The sequence below is a fragment of the Asterias rubens genome, chromosome 13 (genome assembly GCF_902459465.1).
Source record: "Asterias rubens chromosome 13, eAstRub1.3, whole genome shotgun sequence".
Taxonomy (NCBI): domain Eukaryota; kingdom Metazoa; phylum Echinodermata; class Asteroidea; order Forcipulatida; family Asteriidae; genus Asterias; species Asterias rubens.
The window spans coordinates 15,124,648-15,145,892 of NC_047074.1; the positions used below are offsets into that span (position 1 = coordinate 15,124,648).

At 39.6% G+C, this 21,245-nt stretch overlaps 1 protein-coding gene across 1 annotated transcript; it reads right to left on the reverse strand.

The window, feature by feature from the left end:
* Positions 1–375: 375 nt before the first annotated feature.
* On the reverse strand, positions 376–19,529 carry LOC117298496 (multidrug resistance-associated protein 5-like). Its single transcript, XM_033781783.1, has 26 exons — positions 19,348–19,529; positions 16,662–16,830; positions 16,295–16,456; positions 14,757–14,904; positions 14,262–14,495; positions 12,920–13,096; positions 12,269–12,416; positions 11,578–11,726; positions 11,253–11,360; positions 10,309–10,629; positions 9,945–10,076; positions 9,491–9,628; positions 8,770–8,973; positions 8,038–8,293; positions 7,215–7,414; positions 6,655–6,885; positions 6,239–6,368; positions 5,769–6,051; positions 5,005–5,194; positions 4,662–4,754; positions 4,350–4,539; positions 4,033–4,192; positions 3,305–3,383; positions 2,825–2,938; positions 1,815–1,979; positions 376–1,405 (listed from the first exon to the last, which is right to left on the reverse strand). The coding sequence occupies exons 2-26, from the start codon at positions 16,769–16,771 to the stop codon at positions 1,304–1,306; spliced, it is 4,224 nt and encodes a 1,407-aa protein (XP_033637674.1). The 5' UTR covers positions 16,772–16,830; positions 19,348–19,529; the 3' UTR covers positions 376–1,303.
* Between the last annotated feature and the right edge of the window lie 1,716 nt (positions 19,530–21,245).

The window sequence follows — 21,245 nt, forward strand, 5'->3', positions numbered from 1 at the left end:
GAGTCCATATTTGGACGGCTTAATTAAAACAAAACTAAAAGAACAAATGAACAATAATATGTCACTAAAGTTAGTCATTACCCTAAAATGTTGTCAGTTAAAATGCTTACAGAATATCAATAGAATAATATACTGAGTACGTTTATTTTCAAGAAGCAATAACAAATTTATTTGTTATTGGGCAAATATCAAATAACAATTTTAAATTAAAGTTTCTGGTTTCAATTACCTGACTACCGACCAAAAGTAAACTGTTCCCCTTAAAATCACTTAAAATGTTTACAAAATATCAATAAAATAAAAGCCTCTGCCTCTGAAGAAGGTCCGGATTGGATCGAAAGCTAAGGCCATCTACCCTATTCATTATTTAATAAAATAAAAAGTGGATATTTTCTTTTCAATGTGAATCAGGTTTGAGTGTGATGCTTCCTGTCACATTAACCCCTGTGGAGGCAGGTGCCTGTTTAACGGCATGGACTTTGTTGTTTTGGGGGATTAGACACCTAAGTGCAACATGTCCAACTTGACCGCATTTATAGCTCTCAAATCGGGCTAGTGTGGGAGGATTGTTTGGGTTCGGAATATGTGGGATCATCACAAAACTCTGAAAATGGGGTTGGGCAGTATTGGAGGGAGTGCTGGGGTGGCTGACAGGGCAACTTTAAGGTAGGCCAGAGAAGAAGAAACGACAAAGAGGGCATCCTTAAAGTAGCAGAAGTTGGAGGGGAAGGGCAAGCGGAAGGTCCATCGCTGGGCGGTACTAGACGAGGCACACTAGATTGTCTAACATAGTGACCTCACTCTTCTTGTGGCGGCAGATATTGGAGGGGAAGGGCAAGCGGAAGGTCCATCGCTGGGCGGTACTAGACGAGGCACACTAGATTGTCTAACAAAGGGACCTCACTCTTCTTGTGGCGGCAGATATTGGAGGGGAAGGGCAAGCGGAAGGTCCATCGCTGGGCGGTACTAGACGAGGCACACTAGATTGTCTAACATAGTGACCTCACTCTTCTTGTGGCGGCAGATATTCTTGAGCTGCTGCCTAGGAGCCCACACCAAAATATCGGCCTCTAGATAACATCCATGGAGGTGACAGGAAGGCCACCCTGACGTCATGCCTCATATACAAGGAGCTCTTGTTCATGAGTTGAAGGATGGTTATGGCACTGTGCAAGATGAAAAGACTCTACTTCAGAAGGCTTACAAGGCTTACAATAGCCAGCGAGCGGGAACCCAGGAGACGGCTGCTGGATTTGGCCATCATCTCAAGCTCCTTGTATATCAGATCATAAACCTTTCTTGATCAATCGAGTTGTCCTTTGTTATGTTCTGAAGCTTCCAGCATGGCACTGAACTGAGATGCTGGATCCGCTAGCAATGCCTTGGGTGTATCCAACTCGACAATCTGGTTAGGACAGATGGACATTTGAGACTTAATTGAATAATGGGAAACGATTCTTTAAACTTTCAAAACGAGGTTGGGTTTATAGGTCTTCAACAATCAGTATTGCTTTTTCAAGCTTTGAATGTCAGCTGGCAAAAGCGTTTAAATGATAGAGTACTTTACCACAAGGGAAATTGACTAGGTAGATGTTAAACAATTTGGGATTTGAAAAAAATAAAACTTTACTGCAGCTGAACTTGAACCAACGACCTCCTGATTAACCCTCCCTCACTCTAAAAACTGAGCTCGGTTGGTTAAGTGACGGTACGCATAACTCAGAAACTTGCCTCATACTGCTTTGAAAAACAATAGCAAATTACTGAGAAAGTCTGCTGCCACATAGCGCTATCCAATGTCTAGCATTACTGACCTGTCCCTTCTCCATGACCATGATCTTATCACAATCCAGTATGGTATTGAGCCGGTGCGCTATGATGAGGATTGTACATTCCTTGAATGCATCTCGTATCGTTTGCTGAATCAGACTGTCTGTCTCTGTATCAATGGCTGCCGTAGCTTCATCCATCAATAACACCTGAGGTATAAGGGAAAATAACATACTGTGTAAGTAGGATTGGAGCTTCATCCATCAATAACACCTGGGGTATAAGGGAAAATAACATACTGTGTAAGTAGGATTGGAAACATTACATGGTGGGAGTAGAATTAGGTGCAGTTTGCAGAAGCACCATGTGATAACTTCTTAGCAAGCATCGCAGTCGTAAACCCACTGTCTCAGACTTGCATATCTAGTCTGCCAAATATCAGAGTGATTTTACCTTGCTATTCCTGCCCGCTAATACAGACAAAACCCACTGTCTCAGACTTGCATATCTAGTCTGCCAAATATCAGAGTGATTTTACCTTGCTATTCCTGCCCGCTAATACAGACAAAACCCACTGTCTCAGACTTGCATATCTAGTCTGCCAAATATCAGAGTGATTTTACCTTGCTATTCCTGCCCGCTAATACAGACAAAACCCACTGTCTCAGACTTGCATATCTAGTCTGCCAAATATCAGAGTGATTTTACCTTGCTATTCCTGCCCGCTAATACAGACAAAACCCACTGTCTCAGACTTGCATATCTAGTCTGCCAAATATCAGAGTGATTTTACCTTGCTATTCCTGCCCGCTAATACAGACAAAACCCACTGTCTCAGACTTGCATATCTAGTCTGCCAAATATCAGAGTGATTTTACCTTGCTATTCCTGCCCGCTAATACAGACAAAACCCACTGTCTCAGACTTGCATATCTAGTCTGCCAAATATCAGAGTGATTTTACCTTGCTATTCCTGCCCGCTAATACAGACAAAACACACTGTCTCAGACTATCTAGTCTGCCAATTAATATCAGTGATTAGGTGTGATTTTACCTTGCTATTCCTGAGGAGAACACGAGCCATGCACATGAGTTGTCTCTCACCAACGGAGAAATTCTCCCCGTTCTCGATCACTGTAGCCTCTAGCTGACTGTCTAAGGCACTTATCTGGTCAATTTTAAAAGAGTATGAAACGCTCAATAAACCTCTCTAGTCAAACGACATCAAGTCAGATGATTGGTTGTTTCTTTTTAGGAAACTGGAATGGAATCAGAATCTGATACATGGCTTAGAGCGAGTGTCAACACTGCCAACATATTATATCAAACCCTCTGATAAAGTAGAACCCTTCCAGTCATATTACAGTAAAAAGTTGTACTGTTGATGTATGGCAGGCACTCTAAGCAATCCCCATCCAATCCTATATCCCAAATTAAAGGTCACTCAAACCAGAGGACATTATTTAGTCATCAATGGTGTGTTTTTCGTTAGACATTACTCAGTAAAGTGTTAACAAGATACCACGATTCTTACCGTTTGCTTGAGGTAAGTTTTCTCCAATGCATCCCACAGCTCAGCATCTGAATGCTTCTCTAAGGGGTCCAGATTCATTCTGCATGAAAAAAGGTAAACAAATCTGGGGATTTATACAACCGGAGTTCACTACCCTCAACGTCAGAGCACAAAATGGTTAAAATCGCTTGTCAGTCTTACTGCCTGATGATTATTGGCCATCTCAGACATCAAAACAACTGTTCATAATCAGGGCGTCACACATGGAGCCATTGTAAAGGCAAACCCTAAAAACTGTTCATCATCAATGTGTCACAATACATGGAGCCATCAAGTGTTTGTCCTGGAAATATAACACAATTCACAGGGGGAAAAAAACCTGACATACATTGTGACAAATTTTAAGTCAGTTGAACACCAACTCACTCACTCACTCATTCGGTCGCCAACAGGTGGGCTCGAGTATGGCTTTTCAAAGTAGTTTTCCAAACTTCTGCTTGAACTGCCAAGTCAAATTCAGTTTTAGAATTATAAACTTTATTTGTTACACTTGTGTGATTATTTAAGTATTGTTCACATTGTGAATACTCAGTGTGGACTTACAGGCTTTAAACGTTGATATTTTAGAAAGATTTTTGTATCCACTTTTTCAATCATTTTTATCAAAAGGAATATCCCATTTAAGTTAATTACACACTAATTTATTTCATAAGAAATGAAAAAGTGGTGGCAGGATAGAACATTATTACCTGACGCTGCCAGCGAAAAGCACTGGGTCTTGAGGGATGACAGCCAGTCTAGATCGTAGATCATGGAGGCCAAGAGATGCTATGTCTACTCCGTCTAAAAGGATCATACCAGAGGCATTCTCCACAAGACGGAAGAGGGATACGCCTAATGAAGATTTACCTAAACAAGAAAAATGCTATAAGAAATAAATTCTTAGCTTACACAGCTAGACCAGAAGTTCGGCGCTTGCCCTGTAAGCAAAGAATGGTGATCGTAAGTAAAGAATTCGGTGGTATAAGCAGAGCCATAAAATGGGTCTCTAAACAGTCCAACTTACCAGAGCCAGTCCTTCCCACAATGCCAATCTTCTCCCTGGGCTGTATATGACACGTGATCCCCTTCAAGACGAGTGGAAGCTCAGGTCGATATCTCATCTCAACTTGCTGGAATTTCAGGTCACCACTAGAGGGCCAGGAATCATCAGGTTTGCTTTCTTCATCATGATCATCGGCTTCAGATTGCGTTTTCTGACAAGGAAGTTATTGATAGATTTTTGGTACATGAATGGTTGTTTGCATGTGTCAACCTATCTTGTTTAAACTAGTTGTGACGATAGCATGGCTGTGGTGTATTTCTTTCTTCTTCATACCTCGATATACTCCAGCATTCTTTCCACTGATATGAATGAACTTTCAGTCATTGTGCAAGAAATGACGAGTTCCTGCAGAAACCCACCGGAAATCTGCAAATTGTGAAGAAGATGTACAAAGATTGTAAATAAAAGACGATGTTATAAAAACAAACTCGGACTACTGCTTACCCTGTTTACCCCTCCCCAGTCTGTCATTTGGGGTTCTGTATTGTTCTTGATAAAATCTTGATAAAGTGTTAAAGGTGTTTACAGTAAACGGTAAAGAAAGGAGAGGAGGGCTCCCTGATGAAGTCAGTTTTGTCTATACTGTACATAAACATTTTGAGCAATGTAATCTTACCAAAAGTGCTTGATACAAGGCCATGGAGGCAACGACAGTGGAGAACAAGGTATCCTTGGCTAGTAGAATCAGCAGTGCCAACACGCCGACCAACATGGCGGCCATGATGTCCATACGCACGGCCACCCACCGGGGTGCCATGCCAAACAATTGTAATAAGTGTGAATTGGTGTCAAGTAGCTCTTTAAATCTTATCGATGGGGAAACAATTTATAGAATATTTATTAAAAACAATGTATAGGATCAGTTAATATAAAAAACCTAAACCAACCAAAAGCATTTTATAGTTCAAGTGCCATAAAAGGGGATCAGGTTGCCTCCCAGTGGTTAATCTTTCCCTGCCTTTTTCCTCTGGGGACCCAAGTTTGAATCCCACTCAGACCGAATCGCTGCATGTGCGTTGGGTTTTCAGTCCCTACCTGATTGGGTGAATTTCCCCATTGGGGTTTTCCTCCAACATCTAAAACTGACCACTTTTTTCTCGCTTTCTATTCATCATGTTATTGGCACTAATTGTGCAGTTGGAAAACCAAACTAAAGCTCATGCTCGTGCAATTGCTCCAGAGATGCATTTCTGTCTAAAATACAGTCAACCAAGGTAAATGATTTTTCTGATTTCAATTGCCATAAATTAAAATATCATTACGATCATAAATAATGTAGGAATCAAAGCAAACACTTGTGTAGTTTATTTCAGCTAGACTACCGTCATGGTATTTTCATTTCAAAGTTCCAATTTCAACTTCTCAGTCAACCTCCCTCACCTGGCCATAAATCTCTCTGATTGACCGTATGCCCGTATGGACACCAATCCCTGCATCGTAGCAGAGATATGGGACACCATCTTGGACCTTGAGGTGTTATCAAAGCGCTTTATCTCGCAAAAGCCTTTACGAAAGATGACATAGAGGGCGCTGCTTGCTATGACAACCAGAGCGAAGATGATGAGGTAGTAAGGAAGGATGATTCCGATAATGGTCTGGATCACCAAGACCACACTAAGGAATATCAACGCCCTCATTAAATTGATCGGTAGCATCAAGTCAACTGTATGACAAAAAGGAGAGTACATTATAACCAGGCGGATTTAAAAATACATATATTTTTGTGAGATATCGCCAAAGATCACAAGGTTGGAAGGCCATTTCAAGGTGAGGGATCAAATGATCATCACAATTATTACCAGAATTACTTAAATCAAGATCAATTACAAACTAATTTGATTTGTTTTTACCTTCATCCATATCTTTAGAGAATCTGTTGAGAATACGACCCAGTGGTGTAGTGTCAAAGAATGCCATTGGACATCGCATTATCTTATGCAGTAGTCTATCATGGATACGCGTTGTAGCTCGAAGCAAAGTCTGTGAAGATAGTAATAAAATATGTTTGCGTTTGGGAATGTCTGGGAGCATGTCTGAAAGGTTGATTGAAGGAATTAAGTTGGTCAGCTAGAGAAGAGAGATCTTTCTAAAAAGTCCAAACCATGGACCTTATGATTGACGTCATAACTTGGTGAGAATTCATCATTCCATGTAGAGCCACAAGGCTGCTTAGATTATGAGTCTAGACCTTTCACATAAAACTACCGGATAGGAATAAATGTACTCGTTCTAAATCAATGATGAAGCGTCACTGAGTTTGACTCACCATGATATAAGTAACGCATGCAATTCCAAGGATGGACAAAGCCAGTACAAATATCCCAATGTAAATGGGAATATAGAATGACAAGTTATCATCGTTTTCATTGGGTCCATCAATCGGTGAGTATGGAGGTACGTCTGACCCAGCATTGTCACCCGCTGGATTGAACGGTAGCAGACCATAGGCCGGTGTCGGTGACTCGGGTGACTCAGAGTCCGTGGCGTTGCCAGGAATCTATAGTGTTATAATGAAAACCAAAGAAATGAGGGGCAGTCTTAAAAGCTGTTGTAAAACTGCAAAGTACGGACATTCTCCCCCTGCCAATGTGAGGGAACAGAAAGAGTATTGGAAGTTCAGATAGTACCAGCAGAACTTGAAAGACTAAAAGAGCTTTTTAGAAACCCCTTAAATCAGGAAAAATCTTGAAAAAAAAACATTTGCCTCAAGTCGTAGTTTAATTTATTTTGTTTGTGTCAGAAAATTGTCAAAACTTTGTCGGGGTGGGGGGGGGGGTGCAGCACCCTTATTTATCCACCCTGTATGTCAATTATTAACCAGCTTACCACTTTAGTTTTCCACCTCACCATCTCCTGAATCCAGATTGACAACCATATAGTGGTAGCTATTGACGCTAACATCGCTAAGAACATGAGCAAGACGTTGGTGACTGCCAGGCAAACACCACCGGCATATTGGATGAAGCTACGGTAAGTACTGAACGACACCGTCCCACGACCTCGATCTTCCTCATTAATAAGTTTGGCTGGATAAGTAGAAAGGTCAGATGTTTAGTTTTCTTTAGTACAAATAACACATACTTAAGAGTGAAGCTTGAAAAAAAGATAATATAAAGCAAAATACTCGCATGTTTTCTGTGGTCACACCAAAGTTATCTCATATTTTGTACCAAGGCAGTTTATAGTATGATAAGCAACTGGTTTTTAAAAAAGAAATTGCTTGGTGAAATTAACCTCATCTGGGCACTTTTAAATGACATAAAAATAGAAAATATTTAAAAGCTTTATAGCCTGTTCCAATATTTAAAAGCTTTATAGCCTGTTCCAATTTTGACTCTAACACTAGCACACAAAGAAGAGCTCTTGGCACACGCAAGGTTTGCTTCAAATCCCATATAAAAGCTCTTTACCTAGCACTTTATGACCTGAGCTAATTAGCCCCATGTCAGCAGGCTCTCTATTTTGTCAATATATTTGTTAAGGGTACAATTCAGAAGTCATTCAACCTGTAACTGCCAAAGATCACACCAAAGTATAATTTAACCTTGAAAGCTGCAGCAGAGGGTTTACCTAAAGGTGTAAGGGGATTAACTTTTTATCTCAAGTATCAAGTAATGAACAAGATGGGAAAACAGAGTGGGTAAATTACCAATTTCATCATTGTCTACAGCTACTATATTGTTATTTCCTTCCATCCCATGGTCAGTATCCATGCTCTTGTTTTCCTTCACCCTGCCCACTCTGCTCTTTGGTTGTACATTGTGTCCATCTTCCCCGACTGTACCGTGGAACGTGTCAATTAGACGGGCGTATTCATCGTCTGCCTTGATGAGGTCATTATGGGTACCCTGCTCAGATATACCACCATCTCTCATTAGAATAATGTGGTCACATTCTTGAAGGTACTATATTGAAGAAAACAATGATAACAATAAATAACAATAATAATAGTGGCTTCTCATAGCTCAAATATGTCACTCAGTGAGGCTCCAACATCAACTGTTTCACACGCTGACTGGTCGTTAGTGACTGGTTTGAAACCCTTCAGAAAAATAGTTGTAAAAAGTAAAATAAAGACTTCACAGCCACACAGTTTTCACTATGGGAAAAAGGACTCTTGAGACGGAACCTGTTTTTTTTTTTTTTGGGGGGGGGGGTTACCATTTGCAAAAGAAACAAGTGAGCAAATTAATCGGAACCTGTGATCAATTTTGTACTAACATAAATGGTGCATGAAAGGGTTATTAGCCCTGGTCAGTTGACTATTAGGCCATCTCAGCTCCCAGGGATGTATTATACTTCTTATATGTGCAGGTGTCCTATGGGATTTTGTTCAATAAATTTAGCTTGAGTCATTCTGAGTTGTACTTATTATATTCACCTGTAGTTGATGAGTTACAAACAAGATTGTCTTCCCTCGTAGTACTCCATTGATGCAATGATTAAAGATGTGTTTACCAACGTGTGCATCTACAGCACTCAATGGATCATCTAGAAGATAGATATCACGATCTGAGTAATACGCTCGAGCCAGACTAATCCGCTGCTTCTGTCCACCACTAACATTCACTCCTCGTTCACCGATCTGCAAACAGTACATAACAGTCAATTTACACAGTGCGTTTTTGCTTTCAAAAACTAAGATTATTCTTGGTGTCTTAAGCGTTTAATATAACATGTATTCCCACCCTTCAAACTTTGACAGTGATTAAGACTGAATTTAAATTAAGAAAATATTTGAAAAAGCTCATTTATTTTGTCACAGTTTGAACCCTTTTCATGGAAAATATCATCCATTGTGGGGTGTGCACATTTTAAAATTGTTCTGGAGACTGGCAACATTCTGAGAACTTTAAGGCCTCATTATTTAAACTGATCTACTTTTTGAGTCTCTTTATTGTGACTACACATCATAAATACAGGTTGATTTGTGAAGAGGCATTTAAAGCTTATTGGTCCAAGGCTTGAAATTCCTACTGGACCGCAAGCCAAAGGACAGTGATTATAGCAACCACAGTAAACTCATGACTGGCTTTTAAGGACACAAACGTCAAGACCAAAACTTGATCCCAAAGACTGACATTTCTTGAAAGTATACAAACCTCTGTTTGGTCTCCATCTGTCATGATTTCTAAGTCTCTTTCCAAGCAGCAAGAGAAGATGGCTTTCTTGTATCTCTCCTCATTGTATTCTTCACCAAATAAAATGTTGTCTCGAACAGTTGCATTCATTATCCAAGCCTTCAAATTATGCACATAACAGAAAATAATTAAATAAAAGAATTTATATTTTATTTTATTTGCTCACAAAGCATGCATTGACGTCACAAACTTGCAACGATCAATTCGCAAAAGTTGAGATGTAACATTCACAGCTTAACATTCACAGCGAAAGCAGAGTTGTGACGTCAAATTCACTTTGCATTCATATTTGCAGGAAGTGTTAATCAGGAGTAACTATGATAATATATTTACCATTTTGCTCTCAGTCTCAGGTGAATTGAAAAGAGTTACATCTCCCGTTAGTTAGAGGGGATAACAAAAAGGGTACATGTACCTGCTGTGAGGCAAAGGCGAATGTCCCATCTAAGGTCACTTTTCCGTCCAGTAGGTACATCTGGTCCAGCAAGCTGGCTAGGAGTGAACTTTTCCCACTTCCTACTGAGCCAACAACTCCAATCAGACGGGACTTAGGAAGAAAAAATAACGGATGTAAATATTGAAGCCTACTTGTTATACAAATGGTAAGGGCAGTAAGCATCCTGCAAATTAATTTGTCTGGAGTTCCCCCTTGATTATACATCAATAAAAGTTGTGGAAATAACTGAATCTCCACAAAGATCGCCTAATGTGGACTGGTTTCCATGCAGGGTTTAAGATAAAAAGACTTTGTCGTCCAATAATTGTTTTATTTTATTTACCTTTGGTACAATAAGGCTGATGTTTCTGAGTATTGCGGATTGACCTTGTGGTGCATTAAGAGACCTATGCAGCATCTTAGAATTCTCATCAGATGTCAGCCTTTCAGTGTTTACACTTTCTTCATTTTTCTCATCTGCATTAGCCATATCATCATCAATGACTAATGTGTACTTGGTGTTGGAGTTGATTTCTGCCTCGGTGATTCTTTCTTTAGTGGGAGGGACATCCCAGCTGAAAGAGGCGTTCTCTATAACCAAGGCGTGACCGGGATCTGATGGGAGTTCCCATTCATGATTGCTCTCTGTCATCATTAGGATAGGCTTGTAGAAAAATACAACAAAAATTAATGCTTTAATAAATGGAAAATTGCATCAATGATAAAGAATATTAATTTTGGTATTACCCATACACCGATGTATGTTAGCAATGAATACACCCGAGTAATGCCTGTGCTTTTTTTTCACACAGCTCTGGAAAGTACCGAGTATACAGTGCTAACACACATCGGTGTAAGGGGAAAGTACCGAGTATACAGTGCTAACACACATCGGTGTAAGGGGAAAGTACCGAGTATACAGTGCTAACACACATCGGTGTATGGGTACAGGACTCGGGAAAGTACCGAGTATACAGTGCTAACACACATCGGTGTATGGGCAGAACCTAAATTGTTACTAACAAGAAACCTGGTTTTGCACACTCTAATTTTACCCCCCCCCCCCCCCCCCCACTTCAAGCCCTGAATAAAGAATGAACCGAGACTCACCTGTATACATTGCGTTGGATGGACACCACTGATTCTGATAATGGTTTGATGGCATAAATTAGATTCTAGTCCAGTAAAAATCTTGAGCTTACAGGGCCTGCAGTCTAGTGTGATTCTACCCCCCCCCCACCCCTCTTCAAGCCCTGAATAGCACCTAAAGTATGAACCAAGACTCACCTGTATACGTTGGATGGACACCACTGATTCTGATAATGGTTTGATGGCATTCGGGAGCAGGTACAGGATTATAGAAAAGGAGCCAAATAACTGCATTAAAGTAAAAGCCTGGAGAAGATGGAAAATAAAAAATGTTCGTACTTTTATTTGTCAATTAAAAACAATCTGTCCTTTTTATCCAGAAGTGCTATATTTCTTAATAAGTAACTTGTTGTCATTACCAAACGTATACATAACCTTTATAAGACACAGAGTGGCAGTTTGGAGTTGAAATAAACCAATGCTTTATTAAACTTAAGTCCATTTAGAAACATTTAATACTGACCTGTGCAGCAGTGATGTCATTACCCAGTAGTCGGTTACCAACGACTGCAGCGATGAGCACAGCAGGACAAGCAGACAGCACCAGCCCAAGGGTGTAGCTCCCTAGGTACCCAGCTCTCTGAAGGTAAGTACACTCCTGCTGACGGATTGCTGGGGTGGACATTACACGGAGAGTGAATGTATGAATTATTAACGGATAACCCTAACCCAAGCAGACAGCACCAGCCCAAGGGTGTAGCTCCCTAGGTACCCAGCTCTCTGAAGGTAAGTACACTCCTGCTAACGGATTGCTGGGGGTGGACATTACATGGAGAGTGAATGTGTGAATTATGAAGGGATAACCCTAACCCAAGCAGACAGCACCAGCCCAAGGGTGTAGCTCCCTAGGTACCCAGCTCTCTGAAGGTAAGTACGCTCCTGCTGACGGATTGCTGGGGGTGGACATTACATGGAGAGTGAGTGTGTGAATAATTAAGGGATAACCCTAACCCAAGCAGACAGCACCAGCCCAAGGGTGTAGCTCCCTAGGTACCCAGCTCTCTGAAGGTAAGTACGCTCCTGCTGACGGGTTGCTGGGGTGGACATTACATGGAGAGTGAATGTGTGAGTCCTCCCAACATTGAAAAGCTCAACAAGACAAACACCCAAAACAAAACAAACATATGCAATTAAAGAGATAGTCTTTCACTTACTGGACAGATTACTGGAAAAAATGTCTTCCCACGCGTACATCTTGATGAGTTTAATACAGTTAAGGACTTCATTCATCAGCCGGGTACGTTGGTCCGTTAACTTCACGCATTTCTGACGAAGGCGGATGTTAATCTTTGCAAGGCGACCCTGTCAATGTGGAATAGTAAAACGATATTGGCTCTCTGTGTGCACAATGCACTAGGGGAGAGGTTGAATGGGAGGAAGGAAACAAAACACCAACCTGAACACAAAATGCTTCCAGAATCTAAGAAGCCAAGATAGATCTGCAGACTGGTATTGCTATTATTCACCTAGCCAGGAATGACTGACTAAAACCTTTAGTCTAATTTCTGTTTTTTTCTCTTTGAAAATCAGAAGAATTTGATTAAAAAGCCTGAAAATGGTAAACTCTTTGCATGTAGGGCTCAAACACATCTGAGAGCACCAATCAGAGAGAAGCAGCACGCGGAACCAAAAACTCTCAAAGTTACTTTTTAGGTTGATATTTCCATTCATCATTAGAATTAGTTAGGCCACACCATCTCACATAAATCAGGCTGCATTATGTGGTGAAATGTTGATGAGTCAAATGATTTTACTTTTTACAACATTTGATACCAAGATGCAAACAAAGTACTCTTATCACAGACCTGGATAGCGATGAATAAAAGAAGCATGATGGTACCCATCAGAGTGGCTGGTACTCCTACTACTAGTATACATCCAATTAGAATCAGTAAAATGAAGATTGGGCTGACAAATAGGACTGGGAGGAATGTCACCGCATCATAAAGGCGTTGCATGTCATTAACGCAGATATTCACCATCTGCGAAAAAACAATAATGAGGACAAGTATCTTTAAAATGAATACGACCTGATATAGCCACATGGTTGTTAGGATGTATGTGTCTTATATGGTATCTTTAAAATGAATACGACCTGATATAGCCACATAGTTGTTAGGATGTATGTGTCTTATGTAATCTTTAAAATGAATACGACCTGATATAGCCACATGGTTGTTAGGATGTATGTGTCTTATGTTATCTTTAAAATGAATACGACCTGATATAGCCACATAGTTGTTAGGATGTATGTGTGTTATGGTATCTTTAAAATGAATACGACCTGATATAGCCACATGGTTGTTAGGATGTATGTGTCTTATGTTATCTTTAAAATGAATACGACCTGATATAGCCAAATGGTTGTTAGGATGTATGTGTCTTATGGTATCTTTAAAATGAATACGACCTGATATAGCCACATAGTTGTTAGGATGTATGTGTCTTATGGTATCTTTAAAATGAATACGACCTGATATAGCCACATAGTTGTTAGGATGTATGTGTCTTATGGTATCTTTAAAATGAATACGACCTGATATAGCCACATAGTTGTTAGGATGTATGTGTCCGATGATTTCGGAAAGTAAGATTTGTACTCAGTGTATAGTTTTAAATCTATCTTTGCCAAAACTTCCATACAGAACACTTATAACAAACTAATTAAGCTTCATTTTTCAAAGGGGAAGTCCATCTTACAAGTTTTACAGACAGTTTTTGTTCCACTTATGAAACTACATTATATGAAGGTGGGTGTGGCTGTTGACTTAACTTTTGATGACCTACTTTATTGTGAATCACTCTCAATAAAAAAGTATACAATTGACAATGGCATAAAACATTGATAAATTTAGGCAAAACCCCTTACTTTGGCAATTTTTTCCCTCAATTACGTATACCTAGGTAATATTTTCAATATGAGGGTCCTTTAGGGGCCTATGTCCGAAAGTCTGAAGTCCTAAATTAATATGTTTATGTGCTTTTGCGAACCACACATCCAGCACAAGCAATTTATTGAGTGTAGAATCGTTTCTATTTATACACTCTAAATTATACCCAAACATAGGCCTATGTATTCAGGTAGGTTTTTTCAGAAGCAAATTATTATTAAATGTTTGAGAAATTAATATAGCTTTGCCATAATACCTCTCCTACTGAAATATCTGATGAACTGCGAAGTCTCAACACCTTCTTGTACAAGATCATCATGAGGGCATTGCGAAGGCGTCCTGCAGTCCGGATATTGAGGTACCACATGAAGTTCATGCCTACTACCCGGCATGCTGCTGATGAGAACAGCGCAAAGGCCAATGCTACACTGTATCCAGTGGAGACACCTGGTTCCTCTAGGTATTGTATGGCAAGGTAAAGAACAAACGCCTGCAGGAGATAATAGACAATTTAACATTTCATTTTAAGTGAGGGCGTAAACACCAGGAGTCAGAAGATACAAACTTACTGACAGGAAAGTTCTGTCAGTGCGATGAAATGTTCGCTTGAGTTTACCTTCTTATAAATTGAAGCTGTAAAAATTACATGTATCTACCAATCCCTTTTCTCTTGAATGGAATATTTAAAATAAAAAAAAGAGGGAAATATGTAATGATTGCAGGCTATTAATTATGAATTAATTTTTGTTACCGTTAGCAGAAATCCACTTGTCAGTCCACATACTAAGACAAGAGACGCAGCCAGGAATCGAGTGCGGATAAACCGGAATATAACTCTTCTGAGGGAAGCTTTGCTCTCCCCTCTGGACTCTGTCTCTGCCTTCCATAGCCGTTCAAATCTGCAAAAGAAGAATAATTCAAGAGATTAATGTAAATGTTGTTTGCCCAGAAAAAGGGCTTACTGATATTAATAATAAGGTTCTTCTATTTACTCCCTTTCCTTTTTCTATCTTCTTACATCAGTGTTTAGTAGGGCACATAACACAATGGAGCATATGATAAAATAAATTACATAGCACTAAAAAACTTTTAAAATAAATTTAAACGACAAAGACAGTGAAGTGTTATTTCCCGTTTGTGTAAAATTACTTTAGTATTGTAATACAGAAAATGACTCCTGACAAAAAAAAACATGGTTTCACGGTTTACCCGTTCTCTTTTTCACGGTTTACCTGTTCTCTCTTACATTTACAAATACAATTTTTGTTGATAGAGTAGAATTTATATAAAAACGTTAATAACCAAAAAAACAAAATTACTACAGATTTAGTTGTGAAAAATGTTTTTAAAAGAAGTACAGTGTGCCCCAGGTAATGAGTTAGGATCATCGAAAGACAATCTTTTCACACCCACACTATTTACTTTATACTATAAAATATGACGTAGAAACAAGAACGGCCAACTACTACACTAAAAACCTTGCTTGATAACTCGAGAGGCAGAAACCAAACAAACAAAAGTCAAATTTAAACACTCAGTTTCAATTACTACACTCAACATAAGCCTAAGGGCTAACAAAATTTGCAAAATAATAGTTGGAATATTATCGCAACCTTATCCATCCCCCCGATGGTAGCGCTATAGATAGCTAAGCTAGGCCGAGCGCACACTGCTCCGAGAACTATGGTTCGTTTCGCTAGCCTATAGGCCTACTACTTCACCGAACGAACCTCCGTATTACGGGAAGGCCTGCTTGGGTGGGTGGACTGGAGGGTTCACGAATTGACACAACGAACTTACTATCAGTCACAACAAAATTATATTGATTACGCCCTTTCTCCGGGAATTTTTGTTACAGCTATCGTCCAGGCACACTAGGACGATAAACAAACTTCGACCAACTGGTAATGAAAACGGTCAGGCTGAGCTTTTTCTTAATGTAAATATTGATTGGAAATATCCCCAAACTGGCAAGGCCACCTGCTGCAGTTCTGAAAGAAACGAAAAGACATGTCATGTCTGCTGCCACCTAGCGTCCAAAAAGTTGTATCGTGAAGAAAAAAAGTAAACAGCGGGCAGAGAACAATGCTGTTTTAATACACCTCTTTCACAATAAGTCTGAAGTAAAACAATGGGAGACTTTCTGGGACGATAGAGGGCAGCAGACTTACCGGGTAAATCCATTGTTCTCAGAATTATGCGCATGTTCAGAACTACGTAAACAATGGAAATTTACCCGGTATGTCTGCTGCCACCTAGCGTTGGAAAGTCTCCTATTGAGTATTATACCGTTCGCAGTTAACAGCCGTAGTATCTCTATCTGACATGAGACTGGTGAGTGTGTCTTCAGTGATTTCAGTGCGATGAGCTTTCAGGTATATCGACGTTAGGAATGAGTACATCAAGGTGCTGAACAAACCAGACGTGTCTAGTGGACTTCTCGCCTTATCTCTGTTACAGAATTAATAATAATGTGCACATCAGTCAAACAATGTAATTGTAGAGGGCATATAAGACGTTAGGAATGTATTACGCGATTTGTTATTGGGAAGTAAATTCAAAGAGAGAGAAATGTAATAATTGTTTAAGAGTTGCGGCCCAAACCAACTTGATAAACCTTGTATCCTTGTTTTACTGTATGCCATTTTTAGCTTACCTTTTACCGGGCCTCGCCGGTAGTAACACCCGGAGTGAATCCAGTCTGTTAGCATGGCTGTCCCGGTATATAACACCCGATAAGTCTTGTCTATCGATGTGGCCCTCCATGGTTGATGATATAGCCGGTCAAACGAAATAGGGCCTACTGCAGCATCACCGCATCAAGGCTAATAAAAACCAAAACAAGAAGATTGAAGATCGAAGCATTTAGGTCTAAATGCATTTTTTTTTTTTACTTTTAATTCCCTTTCTTGGACGGCATCTGCTTGTATTATTTTATTCAGTTCAATTCAATAAAACATTTATTTCTGTATCTAGGGCTATAGGCCTAAAGGCCACAAACAAAAATAATTGATAATTTTTACGGGTTAGCCTACAAGGTAATCTCCTTGATTTTTAAAGAAGTGCTGGTAGGTGTTTTCCGTCCATGTGGACACCATGGTGGACACCATCGCGTTAATTATTATGAATGAAAACACTCTACGAAACCACGGAGGTAAATGTTGCGAGTACAACAAATGTAGTCTTGTAATCAAGTCGCATAGAGGCCTACTATTTTTTCTATTCCCAGTTTGCTGTACACAGCTGATACAAGCCGTCTCAGAATACTGGAAATTGCGAATAAAACGACTGAATTTCAAGTCTGTATATCCATGGTACAATGTATATCCAAGGAGGCTCCTCAATGGTCCAACAATGATTCGTATAAGTGGACCTCTTGGCATGGTGGACCCTTATTCTCAAACGTTTGGGGTTCATTGGTACACACCAATAAGTATCCGAAGTAATAAGGCTACACTAAACTGGCAGCAACAGCCCTCACACCTTCCACGATAGGCCGTGTACACAATACAGCGTACAGTGAACACGCCCGCTGACTGCATGAAAAGACACCACTGTTATACCCTTCACAGAAACACGCACGCTGACTGCATGAAAAGACCCCACTATTATACCCTTCACAGAACCCATCCTCATAATACTTAAACCTCGACGGAATTTCTTCAAACGTTTGAGAATAAGTGTCCACCTCTTGGCATACCGCCTGCCTTGAAGGTAAACAGACTACTCAGCCCATAAAGTTTGTTAGCTTTGAACAGAGTCAATTCTTTTCTGGTTGCCGCTACCTTTGATCCTCATTGTAACAGCTGTTTTATTAAGAGAACTTCAATTGCTTTGCGGTAGGGCCTACCCGTATATTATTTTCACCTCACCAGCCAAACTCGATTTAAGTTACCTTTTGTTACGTGCCCTGGCATTTGTTGTTGTTGACAAGGAAGTTGACAAAGAAGTAACAATAAATCAGTTATACACCTAATCTCCACCCTGCACTAGTCTTTATGTTCCATTCACAACTCGCGCCACTTCGCTTATTTGGTCCTCATGTGTGGAATGTCATAGATGAACGCATTAGATCTAAGCGGTCCGTGAGTCTTTTGAAGTCTGCTCTCATCCTATGTAATTGAACCACATCCATCTCTTCAATAATTGTCTTATTTATTTTCAGCTTTTAAAAACTGTTCTGCCATCTTGTCGCTTCTATTACGAATTTGTTGTGTCATGTATTATCTGTCTGTCTGTCTGTCTGTCTGGTTGTCTTGTTTTCTTGTCTGTCTGGCCGTTTTTTACAAGCTTATCTTTACCAAATTTATTTATTCATTGAATCTATTTCTGAAGCAAGTTAACGGCTGTTGCGGGGACTTTTAAATGCAAATTATAATTTATGTTGATTAAAATAAATACTGACGGAGCTGCACTTCGTTTTCACACCGAGAGGAAAAAGTTGTCGGTAAATATTTATTTGGCCAGTTGACACTTATGGCGTGTGGGCATCACAGTGTGGTTATGCAAAGTTCATCCACACTTTCGTCCCATTGAAATCTACGGGCATAATGGAGCTGAGTCTGAAGTGTCCCGTGTCAAGTATGAAAAAGACCTGCCATGTTACATAATAACTGACTGATGTAGCTGGTATTCATCAGCAGGCACTGTGGTAATATAAATCAATTAAATATGCAAGTAAACATCTCATTAACTTTACAATTTTTTGTTCAGCCGATCGCATTAGTGCCACAATTGGTGTTTCTTAGATAGCGACATAGGAACGCTCTCGTGCGTGCTCTTGTTTTATCGAAACTTGGGGCTAGGTCACCCCTCCTCATTTGCCCCTGCCCAGGCCTATACCCATCCAGCCTGTAAACAATGATCAGATCCATGGTTTGGGTGATCGTCATTCGATCGCTTCCCTACTAATTTATCTCTCTTTTTAAACGTACGCCGCTGGAACAATGGTGATCCAGATTTAGCAAACGCATAAGAAAAATGAGGTTGATGACGCCTCGCTAAACCAGAATGGTTCGACAATCTTTGATAAACAAGGAACTACATAATACAACATTATATTCAGCTTAAACTTTCACATGTGACTTATGTTTTTTTCTTGATACTCTGCTCAATAAATTAGGACTATATAATAATTGTATACAGGCATAATCAGAATCATTGGTAGACATCAATAATTCAGCTTTGTCAATAATATTGGTCATTATGTTTTGCATAGGCTACTACAATGATCGTGGCAAGCTGTGCACGACAAAAAAAACCACAAACAAATAATTATTTGTTGTTTCCAGTGTTATCTTTAAACATCAAAAGGAAAGTTATCCCAGCAAAATGATACTTACTTTTGTGCCGTTTGTTGATAACCTGAGGTGAAGATTCTACATGTCAGAGAGATGGTGTTATTTCCTGTAACCAAATATGTGGTATGTTTACCGGCCCCTTTGCAAGAGCTTGCCTACTGCCTTTATAAAGGGGAAAGACACTGCGGGTCGATCGATACCGTGTTTATTCTTGCGTGACACTATCTATTTACACATCAGTAAGCTATAGTTCACTTTCCCCTTCTGTTAGGCGTGTGGTTGCATAATACTGTGATGGTCCTTTGCTCAATGTTTGAGCCGCCTGCCTTGTCTTTTACAATGGGGTGCGACCTCCCTGGGTTGGGGCGGGTGGGCCTGGGTTTAGGGCTTGGAGGGGAGGGTTAGGCGGGCGGGCTTTGGGGGGGGGGGGGGCAAGTAGTGGGTCACCGAGAGATGATTGGCCACTGTCAAGCAATGTAGTCGGCTCTCGATATGAGCACTGTTAAGAAGAGGATGAGTACATTCTGAAGTCCCGAATCTCCTTTCCGCTTCGCGTTTTTTTGTTTTTTATTATAAGTTTTTGTTCTATTTCTACCATGATGCTAGGTAGGAACATGGTATACTAGGAAGAGGTATAAATTGGCCAATGGCCAGCCACTCCCGTTAAAACAAACTTCTGTACACTGTATTCCTTTCCAGTGAAGTGTCGAGCACAATGTGAAAAAGAACACTGTATTCAATGATCTGATATTAATTAAAATGCAAATTCATGCCGGTGAAAATCGGTATTAATTAAAGGGAGTGGACACAATTGGTAATAGACCTCAAGTTTAGAACTTGAGGTCTCGAAATCAACCATCTAAACGCACACAACTTCGTGTGACAAGGGTGTTTTTCTTTCATTATTATCTCGCAACTTCGACGACCAATTGAGCTCAAATTTTCACAGGTTTGTTATTTCATGCATATGTTGTGATACACTAAGTGAGAAGACTGGTCTTTGACAATTACCAATAGTGTCCACTGTCTTTAACAAAACAAAAACATTTGCACTTGAAAGCGAAGTGGCCAAGCAAAGACAGCAGAATTCAATAAGTGTACTATATCTAAATCGTTGCGGTCCGCTGCTAAGAATTCGCACTGCCTCTATCCTTACTTGTTTAGAAGTACAGCTTTCGATAGTAACAAGCATTTTAAGAATTATTTCACTTTGAAGTAACGAAGTTATGAACAAAGATATCACGTTTTATACCAAATTTCCGTCATACATTTCTCCAGCTACGGGTTATTCTTTCAGCGTGGACATTAATACCTTTCCGGATTTTCGTCGATATCTAAAAAAAAAAAAAAAAACACGCTACCAATTTTGCACAGGTTAGTTTGATAAAACAATCGAACGGTTAAAAACCGAAAGGTATATGCATTGATATAAAAGTCTTTGTACCAGAACAATCCAAGAAACACAGATCAAACAAACACACACACAAACGAGTTAGTCAAAAACCACTTTACAGTTTTATTTATAATGTAGGATGTCAAATTTCTTCTCAGCTTTTTACTGATTCTTTATATCTTAGCAACAAATGAAAAGTGTACAATCTTTTTGACAATGATGAATCGATGTAAACATTTTAAAAATGTAGAGCAAAGTAAAGAAAAAACGTCAAAGGAATTGCGCAAAAGTTAAACATTATAGGTAGAAGTAGAAAATAGTTTTCGATTCTTATTAGTATATTATTTTTTTATACAAATATCGCAACTGTATGTGCATTCTTAATGTTAAATTGAAGCATGAACTTTTATTGACTTAGCTATTGATTTGATTGACAGTAATAATATTGTAATGGTTTATTTCTTACTAAACTCAACCACCAAGTAAACAATCCGAAAGCGCAGTCTTGCGTAAAAAGAAGAACAAATAAAGAAAACATTCTTGAGGG